Here is a 27300-nt window from a genome sequence, read left to right on the forward strand (position 1 = left end):
TTAGCCTTTCATTCTCTTGAAAGTTAATACTTGAATCTTGTGAGGTTAAAGAGTGAAGTCAGTGAAGAGGGCAATGCATGCTTTTTCTTTATGGTAAAGGTAAAGGTGATTGCGATATATCATGAGCATAGTACACTTGAGTTGGTTGTTATTGGAGTTGCTTTATGAGGCGGTCCACCCTATGCTACCCAATGGTGGTGTCCACTCTATGGAATGAGCGTGATGAGCATGAGACTGAGAAGGCCAAAGCCATGCAGCACTTGTATCTCAATGAGCAATTTTGGCAGAAAGTCCCTGCCATTGTTATTATCGTGACTTCTCCTTTTTATAGGGGTTTATGCATGAATGATTGCAAGGGTTTTGCATGGGTCTTCTGGGTCTTCTCGTTCACTTCTTTGGAGCAGCATTGATGAAGGCACAGGCTTGCACGATGATCATAGAGATTTAGCGTGCACAGATTGTACGGATGACAACCAAGTAGCTTTGTTCATGAATAAGTTGCCACCCAAATATTTCCATTTCATATAACAAACCATCTCATAGCCCCACTTTCGCACATTTATGAATTTGGATGTCAAGTATTGTGGTGCATAAGGTTGTTTGATGAGGTTCACAAGAAATCCCGATTGACAACATTAGAGGGGGCCCTTGTTTCCATTCTTCCAAAAGGGAAATAAAGGGGTTGGAAACAAGAAGAAGACCTAATCAACTAGTGAAGAGCAAAGTACCTCCCCATTCAGATTCACAAGAAAGCATGGCCCTTGTTTCTATTCCTCAAACGTGCAACCAAGGAGGTGGGAAGAACAACAAAACGCAATCAACTAGTGAGCAGCAAAGTACCTCCCCCTAGGATGAAAGCTAGGTTGATAAAATTCCCCCAATGCTAATAGGTATTACCAGCATTGCCAAAAACTTGTTTTGATGATGGATGATATTCAAAGACCAAGTGTTCCCAAATCCCAATCCTCTACTCCACCTAGGACCTAGAGCATAGCAAGCAAGGGCAATTCTACCCCTCTTACATAGCAAAGAGGGGGTCATGGTTTGCCACAAGATCATGTAGTCTTGTAGATTGGAGTGTAGCAGCTCCTTGGTTGAAATGCTCACGGTACTAACCGAGAACTTACCCCTCTTAGTACGTGCTTACCTTCAGATTCTAGTAGGGCTAGCTTTAACTTGTCTTCACTTTTCCGTAACATGTTTAGCTTGCTACCCTTTAGGAGCGGGAAATCTTCTTACGATGAAGCACCTAAAACATATACATTGAAGTAGGGGTATGCGTGTCGTATGGTTTCATATGTATGCAATTGTTTGTGTTTCAGTCAGGAATGAACAATGGCAAGGACTTTATTGGTTTTGACAAGGGCAAGGACTTAGATAGTTTGGTACTCCTGTTTGATTTTCCTCTTTAGTTGAGCTTTACATTCTTGGACTATTGCGGATGCCTCCCCTCTTGAGACTGAGTTACCACTGAAGGTCATTTATTTCCAAGTTTCGAGCTGGCCATATACTTTGTTCCTCTTCATTAGATGTTTTTATCTCCCCCCTTTGGCATTGACATGATGGGGTGAGGCGATGCTTGCTTCTCCTTCCACCTTTTAGTGGTGAGAGTAGAAGGTTTCACTCTATTGGTACCTTCAAGCTTATGATCATTGTATTGATATCAGCATGAGGTTATTGCTCAAGTGCTAGCATTGCCTTTTGCATTTCATTCTATTTTGCATAACAACTTGGATTACCGTTGATCTCCCATGCATTGGCATTTATGTAAAATAGGGCCCTGAGAACATGTGAAAACTCATGAGAGTAAGCATCTGGTTTATCTCGTCAAAGAGTGGTTGACTTGGAAATATTGTATTTGTAGCAATTACTATTGACAGTTTGACTTTGGTGGTTGCATTGCAGCTTATCCTCATCTACCTTGTCATGTACTCCTACATTAACACCCTTGCCCACACAATAATTCTTTATCAGGGATAATCTTGCAATCTTATTGTTAATATATTGCCTCTTTAAAAGAAGACCCATTAATTTGGGCTACTTCAAAGAAGATATCCACGCCTCTACAATCATGGTAAGCCCTTCAGTAGATTATTGAGGCACCCTTGGTTGGATGCCTTGGTGTCTTTGGTGTGGGACCTTTTAGGTAAAAAGAGGGTGGATTAACAACTCTCTCTCCATCTTAGGATCTTTTTGGGCTTGAGAGTGGTGTTGACTCACATTTACATGCATAATGCCTAATTTAGACAATATTTAAACTCTTTTGCTTTTTCAATATTTGAGCTCTTTTGCAAAAGTGTTTCCAAAAACACAGTATTTGAACTCTTTTACTTTTTCAGCCATCAGTGCTACCAGCCAGCCATGTCCACACGCATCCTCAGGTATCACCATGTACTGCCAACACCCTGAAATGGGGTTTTTGCCTGCCGTCCAGCCTGATTGCCATCATTCCAGGCTGCTTCCCTTCCTTTGGAAGACATCATGTGTGCTTGGGGGACCCACCATCGCTGTTATATTGGGCATCAGCTGCTGCCATGCTGTTGAGAAACCGCTTGTTTAATTTCCACCCTTTATTTAGGGTTTCACACAGACAGCCCTGAAAAGGGTTTGTGTCCACATTGTGGTCACTTTTTCAGTGGGTGCCCACTCAGTGATGCACCACCCTAGACAGTTTATGCCTATAAATAGGCCGTCACTGCATTCATTCTGTACCCCACTTCCATCAGCTTCCCTCTTCTTGGCGTCATCTGCAAGCTTCTAGCATCAAGATTTAAGCCCTTCGTCCTTGTGTTTGGCTGTCAGGAGGCTTTCCCATCTTGCGTTTGCCACTTCCCATGCACATCCTCCACTTGGGGTCATCTCCCATACGTCAGGCATCAGGCACAGGTCTATGTTTGCCTTCCAAGAGGATCTCCACCATCAAGCATCACCTCTTCCACTCCTAGTGTCATCTTGGCTTTTGCGTTTGGCGATTTCGGAGGTTTTTCTGCTACTAGTCTTATCACCCAAACCACTAGTGTTTGTGTTTGCAGCCTGCTATCACTCCTCCCACCTAGCATCAGCATCCACACCCCTAGCGTCAACATTTGGGCTATCATCATCTGCATTTGGCAGCTCACACACCTATGGCATTTGCATTTTGCAACCAAGTCATGTTCTCAACATGTGAGGACTACGTTTCGCTCCCTTGACAACTAGCGGTCATCTTCCTTATCTCCGACGACATTAGAGAACTACAATTTGTTGCTCCTTTGATAATTGTCCTTCACTTTCCAGTGATTACTTCAATAGCCCACTACTTGGAGGACTAGGTTTTGCCCCCTTCACTGTGCACATCCGCACAGGTGTTGCCGCCTAATTCACCTCTTCCACTCCTAGTGTCATCTTCTAAGCTTTGCCTCTGCTGTATTAGCTTTTCTTCTCATAGCATGATTTAGTGCATCATCATTGTGTTCTTGCGTTTCTAAGTTTCTCTTGTCTCTTAGTGTTTGCCATACACACACTATGTTTCTCCCGCAAACACTACTATCTCTCTGGTATCTTAGTTATTTTTTGACATGGTATCAGAGCCTTCATTTGTTAGTCATTTTTGACATGGTATCAAAGCGAGAGGCACACAATGAGCCACAAAGATCCTCTACATCAAAGAAGGCAAAGACAACTTGTGGATTCGGCATTATCTACTAATTTGTCTCCATTTCTACTTCATCACCAAGAGACAGAGAGAGCCTTCTCTTTCTTTCCCACCCACCCTCCCTTTTATAGCTTAACACTCCGGTGCTATGACTCTTGCCCCTATGAGGGGGACTTCTACTTTTTCTTCGGCTTGAGAGGGGGCCCCTATGCCTCCACCCTCAGAGGAGGCACCTACTCATCATGAAGCTCTTCACCCATCATTTACTCTTTGGGGATAGCTGTCTTCAAGCAATCATTTCTCCTATTGATACCTAGGATCTTCAGGTATATTGCCTCGATAAGGGCCTTGGAGGTTCAGCTGCAACTTGGTGACAAGGCCTTCAAATTCCTTCTACCATGGAGTTATGGAGCTAGTGGCTTCTCTCTCAAGGTGAAATTAGGTTCTACGGTTCATCCAGTCTACTGTTTCTTACTACCGATTACCTTTCAAGTAGAAATCTTGGATCCTCGAGATCCTTTACATCTTCTTTGGCTCTCTCTTCTCACCTCTTTCCTCATCCCCATTTGGGCTTGAGAGGGGGGTTGAGAAACCACCTCTTTAGTTTCCACACTTTAATTTAGGGTTTCACACTGATAGCCCCAAAATTCGATGTTGTCCACATTCTAGTTACTTTTTCAGTGGGCACCTACTCAGTGGTGTGCACCCTAGATAGTTTATGCCTATAAATAGGTCGTCACTTCATTCATTCTTTAACACACTTCCGTTAGCTTCCCTCTTCTTAGTATCATCCTCAGGCTTCTAGCATTAGGATTTCAGCCCTTGGTCCTTGCGTTTGGCAATCAAGAGGCTTTTTCATCTTGTGTTTGTCACTTCCCAAGCATATCTTCTAGCTAGTTTCATCTCCCATACATCAGGCGTCAGACTATGGGTTTGCTTTTTCCCTCCAAGAGAATCTCCACCATCAAGCGTCACCTCTCCCACTCCTGGCATCATCTTGGCTTCTGTGTTTGGCAGTGTCAGAGGTTCTTCTACTACTTGTCTCATCACTTCTCCCACCTGGCATCAACATCCACACTCTTGGTGTCAACATCTAGGCTGTCATCATCTGCGTTTGGCAGCTCACACACCTCTAGCATTTAAGCAAATCTATGCATTTTTCCAAGAATGCAACCCTCACAAGTATGGGGAGGTGGAGTATCCAAAGTAGGCAAAGCATCTACCATTTGACACCTCCGGAGAGTCATGAGACTACCAAACCTCATGTGATCATTGCGAGCGTGCCAAACCTCCACATTCTACATAGCAGGAGTAAGAGTGCTAACTACCAAAGCATCATAAGAACTCCTCTCGTATATATTCAATAAAAATAGGCCCTTAGACAAGGTACCTAACAATCAAAGAGCATAGTCCATCTCTTTGTCTCTGACAATATGACTTGAAATCCATGCTTATTAAAACCTAAAGTGGATAATAAGTTCTTTGTGATACCATGCACAAATAAAACATCAAGAAGCATGAAATCTGAACCATCTACAATAGTGATTAACATTGAATCTATGCCACATACATCATGGTTGTTGTTATAAGCACACACAACACGCTTTCCTATACGGACTTAATGCAAAGGTACTTTAGATGAAGGGCACATTAGTTCTTTTTTTTTTGGGAGCTTTTGGCTATCTTGAGCATCCTATTTTGAGCCTGCAACTTTATTACCAATTGTGGCCCTAGTTTGTCTATATATAAGCGGCTTTTGCTCCTACCATTATTATCCACCATTAATCCATTGTGATCACCCAACCCTCTTCGTTCTCTCATCCCCTTTATAACGAGTCTGATAGTAATACGGGCGAGTCTGATAGTAATATGGGACTGTCTTCTGCAAATGCCCCTCTGTGCTTTGTCAATCCTCTGAGGAAGCACAAGATACGAGAGATATCCCTTCGTTCACCACCCAGCCATGCTTAGGAGGACTCAAGAACCGTGCGTGTCTAGCATGTTGCCAGCTGTCGATATTTTAGGAGTTATACTAATTAATAACTCTCTTTCAAATTGCTTGTTTCCACTTTCATTCCTAAGTCCCCCCGAACCCCATACGGGCACTCAAGACTCTTGGATGATCATCTCTCGTACTGTTTTCCCATAAGTTGCATTCATTAATGTAACATTTCCTTCCCCTTAAGAATCGGTTTCGTCCTCGAAAACAATACTTGGGAGGTCTAACTGTAAATTGGGAAACCTTTTCCTTAAAGTACTTACTCGCTCCCATGTTGAGCTTTCTTTTGAACAATCTTTCCATTTCACCAGATATTCTTGATAAATAGTATGCCTTGTTTGTCTGTTACGAACATTTAAAATTCTTTCTGGTTCATATGGAATAGATTGGTCACCTAATAGCTCCTCAATGTTATCATTTAAGATTAGATTATCCATATCACCTAGCTTCTTTCATGGAAAACTAGATGTGTTTTACTACCAGCAGGTAGTTGGAGCTTGTAAGCTTGTTTTCCCACCCTCTTAAGTATTGTGAAAGGACCACAATACCTGGGTGAAAGCTTTGGACATCGTTCCGTTTTCATGGTTTTAGTTTGTTCAAGCACTTTAAGATAGACCAATTTCCCTTCCTCAAAGGAGATGTCTATTCGGTGAGGATCTGCATAAGCTCTAGCTCGGTCTTGAGCTTTCTTAATATTTTCTTTAGCAAATTTTAATATACTATTCATATCCTCTAAAAAATCCTTGGTTGCCTGAACCTTTTCCTTATGCAGTCCTACTGCATGAGGAGCTTTGGGTTGAAATCCATACATGAGCATAAATGGACTATATCCAGTGGAAGAGTGTTTGGCACTATTATATGCAAACTCTGCTATTGGTAAATACTCTTCCCAATTAGTTTGCCTTCTACTTACATATGCTCTCAACATATCTTCAAGGATTTGGTTGACCCTTTCAGTTTGCCCATTTGTTTGCGGGTGTTCCGCCGTGCTCATGCTAAGTTTAGTATCTAACTTCCTAAATACAACACGCCAAAATTGACTATCAAATTTTCTATCCCGATCAAAAACTATATTTGCTGGAAGGCCATACAATCGGTATATGTTCTCTATGAATAATCTAGCCAATTCTGGTGTTTTAACATCAGGTGAAGTTGGAATAAACCTAGGCATTTTGGTTAACCTATCCACAATCACCCACACAGAGTCATGCCTCCTCTGTATTCTGGGTAACGTGACAATAAAGTCCATGAGATACTCTCCCATTTTCCTGAATGAATCTCTAATGGGTGGAAAAGTCCTCCCATTTTCAATCCGTCAGCTTTATTAACCTGGCATTTATTACATTTGACCACATAGTCAAGGACGTTCTTAATTTATTTCCAGGTCAATAGAACTGCCTTTTAATAAGACTATAAGTCTTATTAACTCCTAGATGTCCCGCACTATAACTCTTATTTACTCTACAAGGGTAGGGACATACCCTACCAGGGACATACCCTACCCTTGTAGAGTAAATAACCATTATCAATGTTAAATTTCTTCCACTTGAATCCCATTTGAGCAACCCTTGATGCTCCATTTTTGTGTTGAACATCCTCAGATGTTCCTTTCTCAATGGAGGCCCTTCCATTTGGATCCCCATTTTCAATTGCTTCCCATATGTTGGAATATGCCAGATCAACCTGGCATTTTTCTTTTAAGGATTTAAGTAAATCGGAAGAGAATTGAGTAAAACTCAATTTATTTACGATAGGCATTTTGTTGAGTGTATCAACCACTATATTATACTTTTCTTTTCTATACCTTATCTCATAGTCAAATTCTTGGAGGAGTTCGTGGCCCATGTGGCTTTACGCTCTTGTAGATCCGGTTGGTTATTAAGTCACTTAATGCTTTCATGATCCGACAAGATCAAAAGTTTGGTACCGTACAGATAGTGTCTCCATTTCTTCATTGCATGTGCTATTGCATATAGCTCCCTCTCATAAACGGAATAATTCTGTTTTACACGGTCTAATTTCTTGCTTTCAAAAGCAATCGATCGACCCTCTTGTAATAAGACCGCGCCTACTGCCCTATCACTAGCATCAGCTTCAATCACGAATGGTTTATGGGGATCCACAATTAATAGTATTGGAGCTGTAGCAAAGCTACCTTAAGTTTTTGAAAACTTTCATTTTGGTCTGTTTCCCAATTAAAACTCTTCGCTTTCCCTTTAAGTTGGTTGGTCATTGGAACAGCTAACTTGGCATAATCTCGAATGAATGTACAATAAAATCCAGATAAACCTAGGAAGATTTGCAGCTCTTCCAAGTTCCTTGGAAATGGCCATTCAATAATTGTCCTTACTTTTTCTGGATTCATCTTGATTCCCTCTTTCGAGATAATATGCCCCAAATATTTGACCTCTTGTGCAAAGATTCACATTTAGTTTTCTTCGCATAAAGGGAATGGGTTCTTAGCAATTGGAATACTAACCGTAAGTGTTCCAAATGTTCTTCTCTTGATTTACTAAAGATCAAGATATCATCCAAGAAGACTACTATAAAACGTCCTAGATAGGGTCGTAACACACTATTCATCAGCTTCATAAAAGTAGTTGGTGCATTAGTGAGGCCAAAAGGCATCACGAAAAAATCATAATGCCCGTATCTAGTACAAAATGCCGTCTTAGGAACATCCTGGGTCTTAATTCTTACTTGGTGATAGCTTGATCTTAAATCAATCTTTGTGAAGAATTTTGCTCCTTGTAATTGATCAAAAAGATCTTCCATTCTGGGCATAGGAAATTTATTCTTCATCGTTATTTTATTAAGTGCTCTATAATCAACACAAAGTCACATAGAACCATCTTTTTTCTTCACCAATAAAATTGGCAAAGCCCAAGGTGAATTGTTGGGTTGTATAAAACTCTTATCAAGGTAATCCTTGATTTGTCTTTGGACTTCTTGGTGTTGTGTTTCACTTAGTCTGTAAGGTGGTTTAGAAATAGGGTGTGTATTCCTATCTATATCAATTGGGTGATTTACATCACCCCTATTTAGTGGAAGGCCACTAGGTAAGTCAGATGGAAACACATATTTAAATTCATCTAACAAACCACTTAATTCATTATTTACATTCAACTCACAAGCATAAGAAAATTGTTGCTTTATATTACAAGAAGTAAAAATGTCATGTACAGGAAGGGACCATAATATATATACCTCACAAGCTTCCTTCTTTATTTGCTTCTGAACTTCAAAGGAACACATCAAAGGGTTATGAGATACTTCATGTTCACATTGAATCACAAAAGTCTGACCATCCCTTTCAAATTTTAGTGTATTATGATGATAACTACGCTTTAGGGACGGTTGCAGTCCCCATAGTCACTTCCTCCCTAAAGTGATATCGATTTCCTCTTCTTTATATCCTTGGATCTCGATTTCCAAATTGGATACCATTGTATCCCATATTTTGTTATCCTGGCCTTGCATCATGCGAACAATGTATTGATGCTCACTGTTTTGTTGGGGAAGTTTCAATTCTTTGACAAGTGTATGATTTATGAAGTTGTGGATGGTAGAGTCATCAATCATGGCTCTAACCCTCTTTTTAGCTATCAATTGATGCACTCTAACTAAATCATGTGGCTTGAAGGTAGGTTGCCACATAGAAGTTGACATACAACACCTGTGTTGTACATCCTTGTGCAAGACCTCCAAAGATTTATACTTTTCATGCCCCTTTGATTCCAGGGTTTGCACTACATGGATTTGTTTCTCTTTTCCCTTGCCCTTGTCCTTATCCTTTCCTTTATCTTCCCCCTTCTTTCTTTGAGGGCAATTCCAAGCAGCATGGTTAGGGGATAGGCAATTGAAACACGGCTTTTCTTTTTTGGCCTTATCAAAGTCATCTTGACTTAGCTTCGGCCGTACATATTGTTTCTTTTCAAAGGGTTGTTTCTTACCCTTAAGAAATGGCATTTTCCTTTTGCATTCGCCTGCAAATTTTGAGGCTTCAAATTCCTTGGTCTTGGGCTCCGTATCGGTGAGACTAGTGAGTGCACCTGGATGCGTATTATCTTCATTGATTAATGCAAATTTAATTGCCTCTTCAAGCGTCTTTGGTGAACTCCTTTTCACTTCCTTTTTTTAGGCCTTATCTAGTCCCCTTATGAATCCTCTTGTCTTTTGAAATTCATCTATTCCTTCCAATTTGAGGATTATCTCACGATACTCCTCGAGATATGTCAGCAAAGGTCTTCCCTTTTGTCTAACAAAATCCCAATCTTTCCAATTTTTTTTCATTTCATTTTCAGGAAGGAATTCTTTCAAAAAGACCAATTCAAATTGAGCCCAAGTTTCAGGTATTTTATTTGTCTCCTTTAAAGTTCACCATTTATATGCTTTTGGCCCCAAGGTTAAACTGGTCTCCAGCACTTGGAGATGTGGAGTACTCTTTAATTTGTGCAAATCCTCCCATTTTTGGAGGAAGTTAAAGATAGTATCTTTATTTCTATCTTTTTCCTCCCCATGAAACTGAGGGGATTTCATATCTTTTAACACTGGGTTATCCCTCAGCTTTTAGTGGGGTTTCCTTGAGTCTTGCATAGTCACATCTACATCTTTTGATGATGATGGAATATCTGAGGTCTCTATCTTACCTTTATCCCTTTCTAGTAATAAGGCTAATTGGGATTTTATTTCGGTGAGTATTTGAGTTAGCAACTCCATTTGAACCCCATGTGCTTGCACACGAGCAGTTAAATCATCAAATTGTTCTCGTGTAGCAAAAAATTATTTCGAGTGTTCTTCTTGCATTTCAATTTCATGGGGATCCACCATAGGGTGGTCCCCAGAACTAGAGCCTTTCATTGGCCCCTCTCACTTTCCCCTCCATCTATACACAAGAATCAGAAACAAAATGTAAGAAATTTGCAGACAAAGGTGGGGTACTTTCCTAATTACAAAGGTAGGACAGATGTCGACGGCCTCTATAGCTCAGTGGTAGAGACAACGTGAGGAGCAATGCGGCTTTCCTCAGATCTGCACTGGTTGTGTACAGGTTGCGTGGCAGAAGAAACAAGGCCTGTCGGTAGGAACGCTGGATTAGTGTGTCATTGGACGAGAAACAAGGCCTGTCGGTAGGAACATTGGATTAGCGTATCATTGGACGCGGCCTTGAAAATTATGAAAAATCTGGGCGTGCCGTGGCCGGAGTAATGATTGGCGTGGCTCGTGTTGAAGCTGGACATGGCCGAAACGGCTAGAGGTGGGATGTGGCCCGACTTGAAGCGGAACACGATCGGAGTGGCTATTGGCGTGGCCCGACTACAGTCGCCAGCGCGGGATGTGATCGGAGTGGCAATTGGCGTGGCCCAACTACACTCGCAATTAAACCGCCCGTTTCCAAGTTCCCCGCTCTGATACCAGTATAACGAGTCAGATAGTAATACGGGCAAGTCTGATAGTAATACAGGACTGTCTTCTATAGACACCCCTCTGTGTTCTGTCAATCCTCTAAGGAAGCACAAGATACGCGAGAGATCCCGTCCTTCACCACCCAACCATGCTTGGGAGGATTCAGGAACCGTGCTTGTCTAACATGTTGCGAGCTATTGATTTCTTAGGAGTTATACTAATTAATAACTCTCTTTCGAATGGCCTTGTTCCCACTTGTTCCCACTTTCATTCCTAAGCCTCCCGAACCCCATACGGGCGCCCAAGGCTCCCGGACAGTCATCTCTCCTGCTGTTTCCCCATAAGTTACATTCATTAATGTAACACCCTTGCTACTATTCAATGCCCACACTGATGCATAGAGCTACGAATTGGGGCCAGGCCATCTTCGCGGCATTTGAGGATGGTGGTTTACTCCCTCGACAACTATTGATCATCTTCCTCATCTCAAATAGCATCAGAGGACTCTGATTCGCTCCCTTGACAGCTGTCCTTCACTTTCTGATTACTTTAATAGCCCACTACCCGGAGGACTGCGCTTGGCTCCCTTCACTGTGCAAATTCCCACAGCTGCCGCCGCCTAGTTCTGACAAGATAGTGTAGTCATCTTTTGAGCTTCGGCTCCATTGTATCAGTTTTTCTTCTCATAGCATAATTCAATGCATCTTCACTATGTTCTTCTTGTGTTTCTAAGTTTCTCTTGTTTCTCAGTTTTTGCTACACACACTCTGTGTTCCTCCCCACAAACCCTATTGTCTCTCTAGTATCTTAGTCATTTTTGACATGGTATTAGAGCCTTCGTCTGTTAGTCATTTTTGTCACATACCTGCTGCCATCAAGCACAATCTTTTTTGCTATCTCCCAGGATACTGGAGGTCCATCTTGACAGTTTACTACTCTACCCAAGCTCCTCTGCTACCATCCAGCCCTTTCAGCATCAGCTGCTGCTATCACCATCCTTAGTGTGGCTGCATTTTGCACTTTTCAGCCTGCATTTTTACATTAAGGAGGCCAGCCTGTTGTCGTCATCAACTTTGTTATCATCTGCTGCCAATGGAGCTGCGATCTCAGCTGGCAAACCTTAAGTTTTACTGCTCAGAGTCATCACATAGATCTTGCTGCCCTAAGGACTACATTTCACTTGCTTCATTGCTGCCCAAAGATCATTGTTACAGAGGGAGTGTTGCTGATGCATTTCAGGATCTGTCACGAGTGTCACACATTCAGATATCATTCTCCATTGACCTCTCCCCTAGTCCTGGAGACATGGAGGTTGAAGGCTTTTGTATCATTCACATTCTCACACACACATCTTTCCTTGAGCATTCCATAGGTTGTATTCGTTGTTTGTCCTTCATTCTACTTTTCTCTATTTTTGCCCTAGTATTTCTCTACATCTCTCATATAGAGACAAACAACCCTTTGTAAGACGTAACATGTAGTGTGTGAGAAAGTTGTGGGATGAGTTAGATATCAAGTGGTTTGTCAAATGTGATATGGGCACTCTGGGGGTGAAGTATGGCTGCACACTTTCCCCAATGCTCTTTGGCCTTTACATTGATTGGATTGCTATTCCTAAGTTCATAGATAAAGGAGGTGGTAGTGGTGCATGGCTCCCTATATCAATGGTCATTCTACTGCTTTATGCTGATGACATCATCTTGTTATCTTACTCAAAGGTGGGATTACGACGTCATATCGATGCATTGCATTTCCTTTACACATAGAGGAGGCTTTTAGGGAAGCTTGGAGTAACCAAGGTCATGGTTCTTCACACGTTCAGATGGCTTTTAGGTTTTAGGTTTGGCCCACTGTCCTTCACATGTCCATATGGGTTTTAGGTTTTAGGTTTTGACCCACTAAGTCAAGTGATTGACTATCTTGATGTGAGATGCCTTCGTCTTTTCTTGAAGGTGCTATAGAGGCACCTAGGGGGCCTACTACACATGCTGAGTGAGATATCTCAGCCACAAATCACGAGCTTCTTCAGGCCGATCAGCATGCTCTTCCTTTCTCATCTTATAACATCCACCCCACAATAGGAACTCTATAGTAAAGAGTGCCTGAGATTTTAGGGCAGCTAGGAGACCCAGACTACTTGAACATAGGTCAATGTGACCATATCAAGCACCAATTGATCAAATCTTGTCATGGCATTGTATCAGTGTGGAGGAGAGATAGCAGAGTCTACACAAAAGTGGAGTAGATATGAGAGGCCTTTTTGCCTCTTGCCTAATTTATGATACAATACACTCCATCATACCCATTGGATGGAGCTAGTGATAGGCTATTTCTCATCATGATTGTACTTGTTAGAAGAGTAAAACATGCAGGGGAATAATGAAAGACATAAGATCGAAGAAAGAGACAATGTGCAAGATGTAACCGGGAATAGGAATCCACTATGACAAGAGTAGAATGGAGCTAGTGATAGGCTATTTCTCATCATGATTGTACTTGTTAGAAGAGTAAAACACGTAGGGGAATAATGAAAGACATAAGATCGAAGAAAGAGACAATGTGCAAGATGTAACTAGGAATAGGAATCCACTATGACAAGAGTACAATGGTTGAGTGCCAGCTCACACACTCCACAAGCTCTCTCTCTCCACACCAATAATCTGCAAGTACCTAAATGGATAATGGATTGTGGCCACACTCCCTCCTTTTATAGACAAAAATAAAGGAGTCATCCTACCACAAAATAGGCTGGCCAATTGCCACATAACGAATAAAGAGAGTGCCCATAATCTAGGCCATGGGTGCTCGTGAACTTGTGATATAACCACTTCTAACAATACTCTTATAACATAGTGTTGTAGACATGGATTGTTGTTGTTTATCGATTTGTCTCATAGTCCAATTTTGGCCTCTATTAGGCATTAATATTTCTTTCTTTCTTTCTTTCTCACTCAAAAAGGTGAAAAAACTGTGTTGTCCAGGCTTGCTGCAGACTGGCCCCCAACAATGCAAATATGCCGATTGATTGCTCAAGATCACATGAACAGCAAGTATGTATCATCAAACAGTAGAGCACTACAGCTTATACCTTCTGATGCAATCCAGTAGTTTAGTTTCAAAACAGTCTTAAGAGAAGTTGAGTTTAGAATTGCAATCTGGCAGAAATTATCAGGGGAAGTCTGAATTCTTGATCTTCAAAACTATGGGGCAGCATGGTTTTTTGGTACAACTTGCAGAAAAAAAGCTGGTAAGATACAGTTATAAATCTTTACGAGCATTGCATTTCCTTGATTTAGTACTAACAAACTATTTGGAGCAGAAGATTATTCCCTATACAAATTGTACAGTTCATTAGTTGCATACTAACAGATAGCTTGTTCTGTCTCCTGTATGTGAATGCTGATCAAATTATGGATAACATACCTGTGTTGTTCTATGTCATATGTCAAATTTATGGAACTTTTTATGTACGAGGAGGAAAAATCTATCGCTCAAAGGTTTTGTTGATAAGCAATCTTTCTCTTGTCACTGGTGATGTCAGTGTAACAAATTTTTTTCCTGGGTGCAAGAATACAGCAGTTTTATTTGTTGCAGACAACAATTATCAGGGTACACAGACAGATTGGTCTTTTTTGTGCAAGTAAGAAGCCAAAGGACCATTTCTCTTCTGAGAAATGAAAATTCAAATATAGCTCTGCAAGACTAATCTGTGGTGATTGTCTGATGTTTATGTCTTTGGTGTCACTCACAGTTAATAACCTGTCCATTGGCTAGTTTGCAAGGCTCACAAACTTTACAAGTTTCTGCCAGTTGTATACCTTTGCATAATAGTTTTCTGGTAAGTTCTACCAGTGGATTAAAACATGTTCATCTCCCATGTTCATTACATTTTGTATGTACCAACCTCCTGTTTAACCGGCCTGTTCACTAGAAAGGGCGGTAGTGTACAACTAAAATATATAATTGCTTTCACCCAATTCACAGTCGCCCACTTTACCTGAACTTAAAGACACATAATCAAGAAGAAAAACAGGAAGCTAGAATGCTCCTGTTGCTACACAAACACCTTGTTGGCCCCTAAGTTAGGCGCCCCTTGCAGTATTTCTTTACTTTTAAAAAGAGAGAAAGTACAATGGGCTGTCTTTCACCTATTCTGGGTGAAATTTGGTAGCATAACAGTACAATTACTGACCCGAATCAAGTTGACCAGGAGGGGAAACTCTACCCAAGTCTGAAACTTCTGGTTGGAGTGCAGAATTGACCATTTCAGTCTGCTGTAATTACTGGTTCAGACCTGTTCTAAAACCTGTTTTCAACTCATACTGTTCCCTGCACTGTTCAGCCCACTGTAATTACTGGTTCAGACCTGTTCTGAAACCTGTTTTCGGCTCATATTGTTCCCTGTACTGTTCTGCATCATCTGTGCCAAGTGCCCCTTGACTCTGACATCAATTGGACTCTGAAATAACCTCTGAACAGTCCAAAATCTGTACTGATTTAGTGTTGTTTCAGACACCTGCTTGGTGAGATTACCACCCTTACCTATTCCTGCTTGTGGGCAGCAAACAACTGCTCCTGTTCCTAGAGAAAGGAGGCTCTTGCCTCATGCAAAAACAGCATATTCCACACAGCTGTACCTGAATCAGAAGAAAGGCCCTTGATTCTGCAGCATAACCATACTGTCAGGGAGAGAGAAAGAGAGTAGGGAGCAAGGTCAACCCTCTGTGCATCATGGATATGGTAGGCAAGCTCTCCAATCTTCTCCATCAGCCACTGTTCATCCTCTCTTTCACAAATGAGCCCCTTCCACCCAAAAACTGGACGCCAGCCCTCTTTAAAGAGGTAAGTGCACCAATTTGTGCCAAATGGCAGCATTGTAAGATATTTCCCGTTCTAACCTTCTGGTTTAAAATTCTCCATCCTCGGTTCAAAATTTGACCTCTGCACAGACCAAAGGATTAATCCTCGTACAAAAACGAAGATAATGACACGAATAGATTCTGAGGTCCAAAAATAGTAACTCCCTAAATTTTAGGAGTTGCTTCCATTGTATCCCCACTAGTCTTCTGACCATCTTTGCAGATTATGGCTACATCGAAATTTGTAATGTAGCTCAACTGAAAGTGAATTTCCACTGATGACCCCACATGGGCTAATCTCTTGCAGATTTGTCCATCTTCCCTTTGAACTAGTCTCTTCCAGGCTAGTTCTTCAACACACTTGTCCATATACACTTTCACAAGTCTCTTCCAGACTTGTCAATCTACAGTGCCATTAGTCTCTTCTAGACTTGTACTGGACTTTGCCTGTCCAGTCTTGACTCACTAGACATTCCTATCCGTTTCACATACTGGCCATGCAACTCAGGCATTTAGATTTCAAGAGGGATCCTTCCAAAAAGAAAAACCAAATAAAATAGTAATAAAGAAATCAGCAAAAAGATAATAGTTGTCACAATCTTGTGACATCTTGTCTCACCAACTGCCCATGTATGACAGCCCATGTATGTTGTCCTGCAATTTATCGTCTTGATTGTAGAGAATATATTTGCTTTTATTTGTTCTTGCCTATTTTTTGTCCTCTCTATGCATTTCCTGTAGGGTACTTGTTGAGATGGCTAGAGTTATATTGTACAGTACATGGGTGACGTAGCAGTTTGGGGCATAAGCTGTTCTAGCTAGTGTGCACCATTACTGCCAATTCTACATCAGGTTTGGATGGCATTATTCGAGAAGAGGCTTGAGAACCCAATGCTGGATGCATACTGGGGGGTTCTAACACCTGTTTTAAAGACTGTTTTGTATCAGTCATTGCAAGTGTTGCTTTCCTTTGCATGTTCAAATTGGAACTGACCTCATCTTGTCACTGGTAGAGTTATGAAAATTTATAACTTGTAATATACAAGTCTGCGAAAGACTCACAAAAAGGGAGAGGAGAATTCAACTCAAGAATGATCTTCCCACTCATATACTATAGCAGTAATAATTATGCATACAAGGGGGAAAAGGCTTCTGAGAATATATCAACTGTGCACACCAGTCCATATGCAGCATGCAGCTCTTCAAAGTTCACATTCTTCACTCCTAAATCCAGAGTATTGTGGAGTAGTGGACCTAGGTCATGGTTGTCACATCCAGTGGCATCCGATTTGTATGGTTTGATACTTGTATGGTACTAATTGGACTAACAAATCTTAGATGCATGTTGGATGCTATATCCAACACAAAAATATTGTACGTATAATTTTCAGCTCTATACTTAATGTTGGGACTTAAAAGAATATAATTCAAATGCTTAGACCCTTTATACAGTTTACATATGAAGAGCTTGAGGATAGAGAGGATGGAGAGCTTGAGAGCCTAAGGGTGAGAGGGTGAAGAGGTTAGAGCTTGAGCATAAAGAGGATAGAGAGCTTGAGGATAGAGTTGGTAGATAGCTTGAGGGAATAGGGGTAGAGAGCTTGAGGAGAGAGTTTGAGAGCAGAGAGCTTGAATGTCTAGCTTCAAATTTGAAATTAAAATGAGAGACGGGAAGAGAGGGACAAAAATAGGAAGGGGGAGAGAGAGAGAGAGAGAGAGAGAGAGAGAGAGAGAGAGAGAGAGAGAGAGATGAAATAAAATTATATATTAATGTCTACAAAAGGCCAAAATGACCTATGAGACCATGAGTTACAATCATGTGTATGATGGTACAACTGTGTGGGCAAAATATGTATGTAGCACAAAGCAGAATAAGAAAGGAAACTAACTATAGCTATGTGTAAAACATAGAGCTCTATCTAGTAACAATGAGCTCCAAATGGTGCAGTCTCATGTGGGTATGGAGGACCTAGCTCTAGCCCAAGCAATTATCCCCTGTATCCACCTATGAAGGTGTCGTCAGTGTCTGTGCGGAGGCCTAGGACTTCTGGATCAGCTGAGCTAAGCGGCTCAATCAATCAGTACTCGTCTGTGTGTGGATTGTGGCGGTGAGAGAGGCTCTTGTGTGGACTGTGGTTGTAAGTGTATTGAAGTCTTCTGAGTCTCCTTTGCAAAGAAGTCTATGAGTTGTCTCTGTGAAGGGCCTCGATGTCCTGGGGCAGTTGTACTCCTGAGGCGCATGTCACGAAGCTGTCGTATCTCAAGAAGAAAGAGGCCAAGGCATCACTGATCGGTAAAATCCATTACTCTGGATAGTGGTCCAAATCCGTCTCTAAAGAGACAGTGGAAACGGCCACAAATCTCATAACACGCTGGGCAATGGCAAATATTATGCTCCTCGAGATCTTTGGCTCTAATTGGCATATCTGGCATATGCGCTCCTCTGGTGGGATGGATCTATATCTACCAGTCTCAATCTCTAGCTGATGTAAGGAGGTGTGCAACTGGCCAATAGTACATCTGATCCCATGGAAAAGGTGGCTGCCCATGTATCTCGGGCGAACAATAAATCCATCATCTATAGTATGAAGGAAATGCATACGGTAGAAAGTCATCTTTGTCCCTAGTTCCTGCCCTAGTATCAACCATATCCACCTCATATCCAACTGGGTAAGATCCATCCTGATAATCTTGCGGATCTCCAACTTGCTCAGGCCAAGAGATGGTTCATCAAGGAAGTACTGGAAGGGGGGTAACTTGTCCAGGCTAAAGCCATGCAGCTCAAACCGGGCCGACATTTGTGCATACCAACAAGAAGTATCACCCTCTCTGGTAAGCTGCCTGGAGGACTCAAGGGCCAACTGTGCATATCTGTGTTTGGGTAAGTCCCATAGGCTATGTATGTATGCGACCGATCGGGTGAGGGCTTCTACCACAATCGGTGTAGCTGCTAGCTCGGCTCTAATGATCTCATGTGGTGCCGAGGCTTTACATCTGATCATCCTGGATATCATGGACACTAGGGGTTTTTCCATTGACCTCCATCCGTCATAAGTGCGCCCTGATATGCTACGGTGATCAAGACTAGGCCCCCATATCTGTGCTTCATAAAGTAGTGTGGATGTGACCAGTGTATCGAAGAGCCATAGCTTGGTACAGGGTTCTTGGAATTGCACCTGTGAGCACATCCTCTCCAAACCACCTAGTGCTGTATATCTATGAGTCAGTCTAGTGTCTGCTGCCTCTTGCATAGAAAAGGTGGGCCCTGTGAATAAGACTTCTAGGTATGTATAAGAATCCACATACTCTAGCTCCTCAGATCCATATGTGAATTTAGGTGTTGATCTCCTGACCCACTGTGGTGTAGTATTAAATACCATCACCTTGGTTTTACCAAGGTTCACTGAAAGCCCACTATCCAAAGTATAGGAGTATAGTGCATCCAAGTGTCTCTGTAGACCCTCTGGAGAGCTAGCTATCAATACAATGTCATCTGCATACAGTAGGAAAGGTATCCAAGTGCCAGCTAGTGGAGCTCCTGTATCTCCTTCCTGTGAAATATAGTCAGCAATCCTATCAATGTACAGGCCAAATAATGTTGGAGACAGGGGACATCCCTGCTTCACCCCAATGGTGGTGTAAATAGGTGCTCAAAGGCCCTCAGGTGTCCGTAGTCTACCCACAACTCTCTCATATAGTCAGCAATCCAATAGGAAAGGTATCCAAGTGCCAGCTAGTGGACCCCAATGGTGGTGTAAATAGGTGCCGAAAGGTCCTCAGGTGTCCGTAGTCTACCCACAACTCTCTCATACAATGCCAAAATACCCCAACTGAGCTCTTTCGGTACTCCCATGGTATGCAATCTGTTTATCAATCTGTCTCTCGGTACTGTGTCAAAGGTTGCAAAGAGAAAGAATTGGTCACTCGTGGAGATGGCCAGACGTATGCTGAAGGCAAAGAGCTTGCCTCACAGTTTTTGAATGGAAGCCGTCATGTGTGCTTGCCATGTTTTGAACAGATGCCCCACCAAAGCTTTGAAGAAATTTACACCTTTTGAGGCTTGGAACAGCCGGAAACCTTCTGTTGGACACTTTCGTACCTTTGGGTGCCTTGCATATGCACATATTCCAAAGGTACTCAGGAAAAAGTTGGATAACAAGGTTGTTAAATGCATTTTTATGGGATATAGCAGTGAGAGCAAAGGCTACAGACTATATGATCCTGTTTCTAAAAAGGTGTTTGTCAGTAGGAATGTACTATTTGATGAAATATCCGAATTGTCCCTAGCTGGTTTAGACACATATTAGGCTGCCCATGATGTATTTAAAGGGCTGTTACCCATTACATTTGGTGATTTAGCTAGAGTTTCAGCAAGTGAACTCAATGTTCAACTAACTTCTCCTTTGGAAAATGCAGAAAATCAGCCATTGGCTGATCTGAATGAAACTGAAATTCAACAAGAGCTTATGCACAGTCAGGAGGCAAGACAAATTCCTAGATGGTATTTACAAACTATGAAAGATAGTCATCTGGATGCACCCATGACTGGTCGTACTAGAAGGCAAGCTCGTATGCATAATACTGCACATACCATGGAGTTCGTTATGACAGCAAGCACCTTTGATGATGAGGAGCCTGAATGTTTTAAAGATGCACAACAAAGTGTGCATTGGATGGCAGCAATGAAAGTTGAATTGGATTCTATCACTAAGAATCAAACATGGGATTTGATGTCTTTGCTATTTGGGAAGAAAGCCATTGGAACAAAATGGATCTACAAGCTGAAACGGAATGCAAATGGATCCATTGACAAATACAAGGCAAGGCTTGTAGCTAAAGACTATGCACAGAAAAAAGGCATTGACTATGAGGAGACATTTGCTCCTACTTCCCGTATGACGACCAACAGGTCTATGGTTGCTTTGGCTGCTCATTATGGATGGACTGTGCATCAGTTGGATATTAAAACTGCATATTTACATGGGGAACTTCATGAGGAAGTATATGTACAGCAGCCCATTGGTTTTGCAGTTGAGGGCTTGGAACACTTGGTTTGCAAGCTGAAAAAAGCTTTGTATGGTTTGAAACAAGCTCCTAGAGCTTGGTATGCAAAGATAGATGTTTTCTTGCTTAGCCAAGGGTTCATAAATAGCTCATCTGAGTCTACCCTTTACGTATTTAAAGAGGGGCCATCCATGCTGATCATTTGTCTTTATGTTGATGATCTCTTGCTTACATGGACACATACTGATCGAATTTCAGCATTTAAACAAAATTTGCAGCAAACTTTTGATATGTCAAACTTGGGGTATTTACTATTTGCATTATTACTTGAGCATTCAATTCATACATGATGCTAGAGGTATTGGGTTATCACAATCAAGGTACATTGGTAAACTTCTTGAGAAGTTTGGCTTACAGGATTGCAAGCCAGTTTGTACACCAATGGAACCGGGACTTAAACTGTCATTACATGATGATAGTGATTTGTTTGATATACACACATATGCTCCAGCAATTGGATGTCTTATTTACTTGTGCAACACTAGGCCAGACATACAGCTTGCAGTTTCAGCCCTGAGCAAATATATGCATCAACCACGCATGTCACATTGGCAAGCTATTAAGCGTGTCTTCCGTTTCTTGCAAGGTGCTAGATCTCTTGGATTGCTTTATGCCACAGGGGGACCGTTGCAGCTACATGCTTACAGTGATTCTGATTGGGTTGGTGATTATAATTCACGTCACTCCACTAGTGGCAATTGTTTCTTTCTTGGCTCGTCTTGCATATCTTGGCTTAGCAAGAACAATCCACTGTTGCCATGTCATCATGTGAAGCTGAATACAAGGCAGCTTTCACTACTACAGTTGAATGTGTATGGATTAGATACTTGCTAGCTAATCTAGATGTATCTGCTACGAAGCCTACTCCTTTGTTCAGTGACAATCAGAGTGCCATTGCAGTGGCACGGAACCCAATGTTTCATGCACGTATGAAACACATTGAGATACATTATTACTTTGTTAGAGAGAGGCTACATGCAGGTGATATCAGCCTTGTCTATTGTCCTACCACCGGTAATGTGGCAGTCATCTTCACCAAAGCTCTTCCCCGTGAAAAATTTGAAGCATTTCACCATGCTTTAAATTTGATCTCCTTTGGTGGCGGATGATCCTTGTACTCTTGATAACTCTTCACTCCAGGGGGTTTTATTGAGTATTTCACTCATGCCTCACTTACACCTACGCTCACATAGGAGTGTCGGTGATTAGTAGGACACTGAGGCACTTTTTACTCTTGGTAGGAGAGGTTTTTTCCCCCAGACTTATGGTAGTATTTCGTATGTGCTTATGACACACACTTACGGGCACTTACCGTGTTCGGGTGTGAACACCCCCTACAACCCTAAGGTTTAAGGGTTGTACCTTGTACTTTCAGTCTACACTCTTTCAGCTATTGGATTGGGTGTCGTGCTTCACTCTCTACTGTCTACTAGTTTCTTGTATTGAGCTTCAATCCTATCCTCTCTCACAAACTAATCTGTACGGTACGGTACGGTATGCATCTGTACGATTTAGTATGAAAAAAATGACACTTTTCGGCCACTCTCCTTCAAGCCTACAACTTTCTTTTTTTCCCTTCTTTCTTTCTTATTTCTCTCCCCCAAGCCCCTCTCTCTCTCTCTCTCTCTCTCTCTCTCTCTCTCTCTCTCTCTCTAGCCTCTGCCTTTCTCTCAACCATAGTTGTACTAGTACCACGTACGAAAGGTTTCATACTATACCATACTTTAGGTACCGTACCTTACGTATTAGTACCATAAGGTACCAACTTAATGGATACATCTTTCCCATTCGAATTGCACTTGGGAACGAGCTAAATGCTCCTTGTATTAATATGATTCTCCCATGAGATTAGGTTATTTGAGATTCAAACAATTTCTCTCAAGTCCACACTTCTCTTATTTGTATGATCATGCATGTATGATGTATCCACTCCCATCTATGTAGTTATAAGTTGTAGGTAGTAGTAGCACATGTTGTGCATGCAACATTAGGTTTTGGCATGTCCTCAAGTACTCATCTTATATACTCTAATAGCATTGCCATTTAGACTTAAAATATCTATTCTACTATCCTTCGTCCAAAATAATCGAGTTTTTTCTTTTCGACTAATATTGTACTATACCTTATAAAATCTTAAGGTCCCAATTAGTACCGTATTTTATCGTACCATACCATATCGTTCCTTTCGTACCTGATAACTATGCCTGCAAAGAGTGCTATCCAGAGTGCTAAGGTGACACCCAGGCTAGGGGAAGACCCGCAGCAGGAAAACACAGCAAACACAAAGCATGTCCAGCATAAATGTAGGTCTGTCAGCCTGGAATGTGGCCATCATGTCTGGAGGAGAAAGGTCCTAGTCTGAAACTGGAGTACCCTGCATAAAACCTAGATCTGGCTGCTTGAAAACAGGCCACCAGGCTGCTATGATGTCGCCCAGCTCAAGGGAAGACTCCCAGCTGTTAAATGCAGGGAGTATATGTGTCTGTCCACCTGGAAATGGGACGCTTGCACTTGGAAATGACCTACCAGCAGTTGGGAGCTGCCGCCTGCCTGAAACAAGTGCTGGACTGAAGGGCTGCCTACAAAACGCAAAAGGCAGACCAGAGAGTAGGCTGCCCAGCAATGTACGAGGCAAAACGCAGATATGCTGGGTTTTGTTAGTAGGGGTGTCATATTTATTGAACATGTTGGTCAGCCCTTCATGGACTGCAAAAATCAGCCCAATGCGGGGCCTATGAATATGTTTGATACCATTGTTTCAGCAAAGTGCACCCAATTTTGGTAAATTTTTGCAAGCTATTGAGGGTTTACAGCAGCAAATACATGCTGAATAGCAACCTGATCTTCAGCCCATTGATCAAGGCATTGCTGATGATGAAATAGCTAATGAGAGTGCTGCTATTTAGGAAGCTAATACAATCCCTAGACGGCTGTTGGATACACCACAGGACAGCAAATAGTCTATTCCACTGCCTAGTAGAATTAGTGCAGCCGTTTAACATGCACAAGGTACCTTGGTTGCACAAGAACTTGGAGTTACTACATGCAATGAGGAACTTGTTTCTTTACATGATGTTGTAGAGGATAAGCATTGGATGGCAACTATGCAATCAAAGACAAACTCTATCCATAAGAATGGCACATGGGAGTTATATAACTTACCTGTTGGCAAGTGTGCTATAGGCACAAAGTGGGTTAACAAATTAAAACGCAGATACAATGGTTGCATTGATCGCTACTACAAAGGCACCTCTTATTGCCAAAGGGTATGTATGCCCAACAGCATGGGATTGACTATGATGAGATGTTTGACTACTTTTCTGAATGGTGATCTCCATGAGGAGGTTTATGTTTGCTAGCTTTGTTTAGAAAGGCTTACCAAGCAAAGTGTGCCAATGGCATAAGGCCTTGTATGGTTTGAAGCAGGCACCTAGGGCATGGTATGAAAAGATACATGCATATTTTATTGCTCTTGGCTTTAGTAATTCACACATTGAAGGCACGCTCTATGTTTGCAATGATGGGGTAACCTCTTGATTCTTATTCTTTATGTGGACGATATTTTATTAACTTGATCTCATAAGATACTGATTCCACCCTTAAAGGATGAATTGCAACATGTTGTTGATGTCACAGATCTTGGCCACTTGTACTACTATCTAGGCATACAATTTACTGCAATCGAGGGGGGCATTATTTTGCAATAGTCTAAGTACATTAGACAACTCCTTGAGTGTTTTCAAATGCAAGACTTCAAGCCTATCTCTACTGCAATTGAGATAGGCGATGGGTTTACAGTTGAGGACATAGGAGATCCATGTGATGCTTCTCTTTATTAGCAGATTGTTGGCTATCTATTGTATTTATGTAATACATGGCCAGATATTCAAGTTGGGGTCCCTTAGTTGGCCTGTGCATTATCCTTATGTCAAAGAGAGGCTCCATGCAAGGGAGGTTGACTTGGTTTATATCCCTACATAGGCCAACTTGGCAAATGTGTCTATAAAAGCTCTCTCTAGAGAGAAGTTTGAAGCCTTTTGCAAGACTCTAGGCTTGATACCATTTGGGGATTGATTTGCTTATTCACTGTATGTGTTTACATCATTCACTCAAGGGGGTTTTATTACACTTATCATGTTTCTTTGAAGTTTTGGTATGAACACTTCCTTATCCACGGGCACTCTTTACCTTCTAGTTGGAGAAGGTTTTTTCGGTATGAACGCCTGTGTGAGTGGGTGTCGTACTTAGTTCCTTAGTGATTGTACTTTCATTATCATTCTCCTAGGTAGATGTAACTTTTCTAACACTCTTCTCTCCTACTATTCACTTGTTCACTATGAGTATGTGTGTGTGTGCGCGTGTTGTTGAATCCTAACCGAATAGCTTTATGGTAGCCAAAATCCTACTTCTTGAGAGTATGTGAGTGTGTAACCTTCCAACGCTCTTCTCTCCTACTATTCACTTGTTCACTATAAGTATGTGTGTATGCGTGGTTGCTGTTGAATCCTAACCGAATAGCTTTATAGTAACCAAAATTCTACTTCTCGAGAGCTCCAAGAGGGCATATGGGTTTACCTTGAAATCCCAAAGGACTCTGATTCAATGACTATCAGCAAAAGTGCTTTAAATTTTCTTCAAGGTATTATGGTCCTTTTTAAATTAGCAAGAAGGCAAGCAGCATATCGTTTGACGTAGCTTTAACTTCAAGAATCCAGGTTCACCATGTATTCCATGTTAGTTGTTTAAAAGAACGATTGGTACAAGGTGAACTAATTGTTCCAAGTTGAGGAAGTCCTGTGGCCCGTGGACACAACTCAATATATTCCATTGAAACCTAAATTGGTGAACTAAATGATCCATTTCTAGACTCCTTGGCTATGAGAGGATAGAGAGAGAGTATGGCAAGAGCACCAAAAGGGTGGTTACTAAAAGGATAAGCAGGCATCTCATGGCCCTTTATAGATGCAAAGATGGAGAAGGCACTTTTGGCACCATCCTCAAGCAAGTGTCCAAAAGAAGATGGACTGGATAAATCCTTGTTCTTAAACTATTGGGATCTGATTAGTGCATGTCTTATTGCAGCTTTGTAGGAGACTTATCATCAAGGGATATGTTGAAGAGACTCTCCAAGGGACCTAAGAGAAGTGGAGACAAATTGGAGATTGCAAAGTGGAGGCCAACCACTTTACTTGAAACTGCTTACAAGATCCTTGCTAAGGCAATCAGTCTCAGATTGATCCATTGATGCCAAACATTATCCACCCAACCTAGATAGGTTGTATTTGAGAGCACAACAATTTGGACAACATCTTCACCTTTTGGAAGTCCATCACTCTTGCTCATTTCAACAACCAGGGTCTTATTGTGCTTCTCAACTTTTAGAAGGCATATTACCATGTGGATTGGGAGTTCTTGGAGAACATGATACTGAAAATGGGTTCCTAGAGTAGTGGATCAGGTAACTCTTTATTCCTTAGCATGTTGGTTCTGATTGGCGGGGCTAGAGGATCCAGAGATCAATGGGACATGGCAGTCCATTATCCCCCTTGTTCTTACATATAGCATAGGTGCTTCTTCACATATAGACCCACTAGTATTAGTGGCATCAAGCTACCAACTCCTGAGCTCGAGGAGCTCCTTGATGTGGGGTTTGTAGATGATACAAGAGTTTATGTAGACGGGAATGAGAGTAAATTTAGGGCCTTTATAGTTGCTATGGAGAGAGCAAAGCATTCTTGGCTAAGCTCAATGTCGGGGGTCTCCTTCCAAGAGAGGAGCCTCAAAAGAAACTTTTAATGGGGACGCTTTAATCTATCACACCTACATGTGGAGGATCATGGGACATAGAGACAGTGAACGGCCAATTCGGCACATGGGAACAGATTAACGTGTTCTGGGAGGTCCGAGCCCATGAAACGTTGGCGGAATGTTCCAACCTGTTCCATGTCCCATTCCCTCCCATTCCAGGCCATTCCTTGTTTGGAACGGCCATTCTAGCAACTGACTTTTTTTTTTTTTAAAGTCGTCTGTTGTTAGCGCTCATTTAGGGTCACGATTCGCTAGTGGCCCAACAACTCCCGCCTCTCCTGTCTCTCTTGCTTGCCTAGCCTCTCCCGCCTACTTCACCTGCTACTCCCACTGCCTTTCCCACCTGCCTCGCCTAGTCCTCCTGACTATCCCACCTGCTTGCTTCCGCCTACCTGGCCCCAACTTCTGCCCGTGATCAAGTGAGAAATCTCGTATAAAGCACCAACCAAAGTGTTTGTCTACTCAGTACTGATTTTGTTTCAGTAGGATCATTATCTCCCCCAAATTTGGGGCATTTTGGATCAGTTGTT

At 41.8% G+C, this 27300-nt stretch overlaps 1 protein-coding gene and 1 pseudogene across 5 annotated transcripts in view; one reads left to right on the plus strand and one right to left on the minus strand.

The window, feature by feature from the left end:
- Window positions 1–27300, plus strand: part of PFT1 (phytochrome and flowering time regulatory protein (PFT1)) — a 194660-nt gene that overhangs the window by 151621 nt on the left and 15739 nt on the right. For all 5 annotated transcript variants that reach the window (XM_087689221.1, XM_087689222.1, XM_087689223.1 and 2 more), the window contains 2 exons: window positions 14021–14089; window positions 14202–14286. In XM_087689221.1, the coding sequence (XP_087545347.1) occupies window positions 14021–14089; window positions 14202–14286 (154 nt within the window). The remainder of the gene's footprint in view (window positions 1–14020; window positions 14090–14201; window positions 14287–27300) is intronic.
- LOC148027498 (uncharacterized) lies at window positions 14402–26954 on the minus strand (annotated as a pseudogene).

The sequence above is a fragment of the Lygodium microphyllum genome, chromosome 12 (genome assembly GCF_053477565.2).
Source record: "Lygodium microphyllum isolate KBCC chromosome 12, Lygodium_microphyllum_v1.1.10, whole genome shotgun sequence".
NCBI lineage: Eukaryota > Viridiplantae > Streptophyta > Polypodiopsida > Schizaeales > Lygodiaceae > Lygodium > Lygodium microphyllum.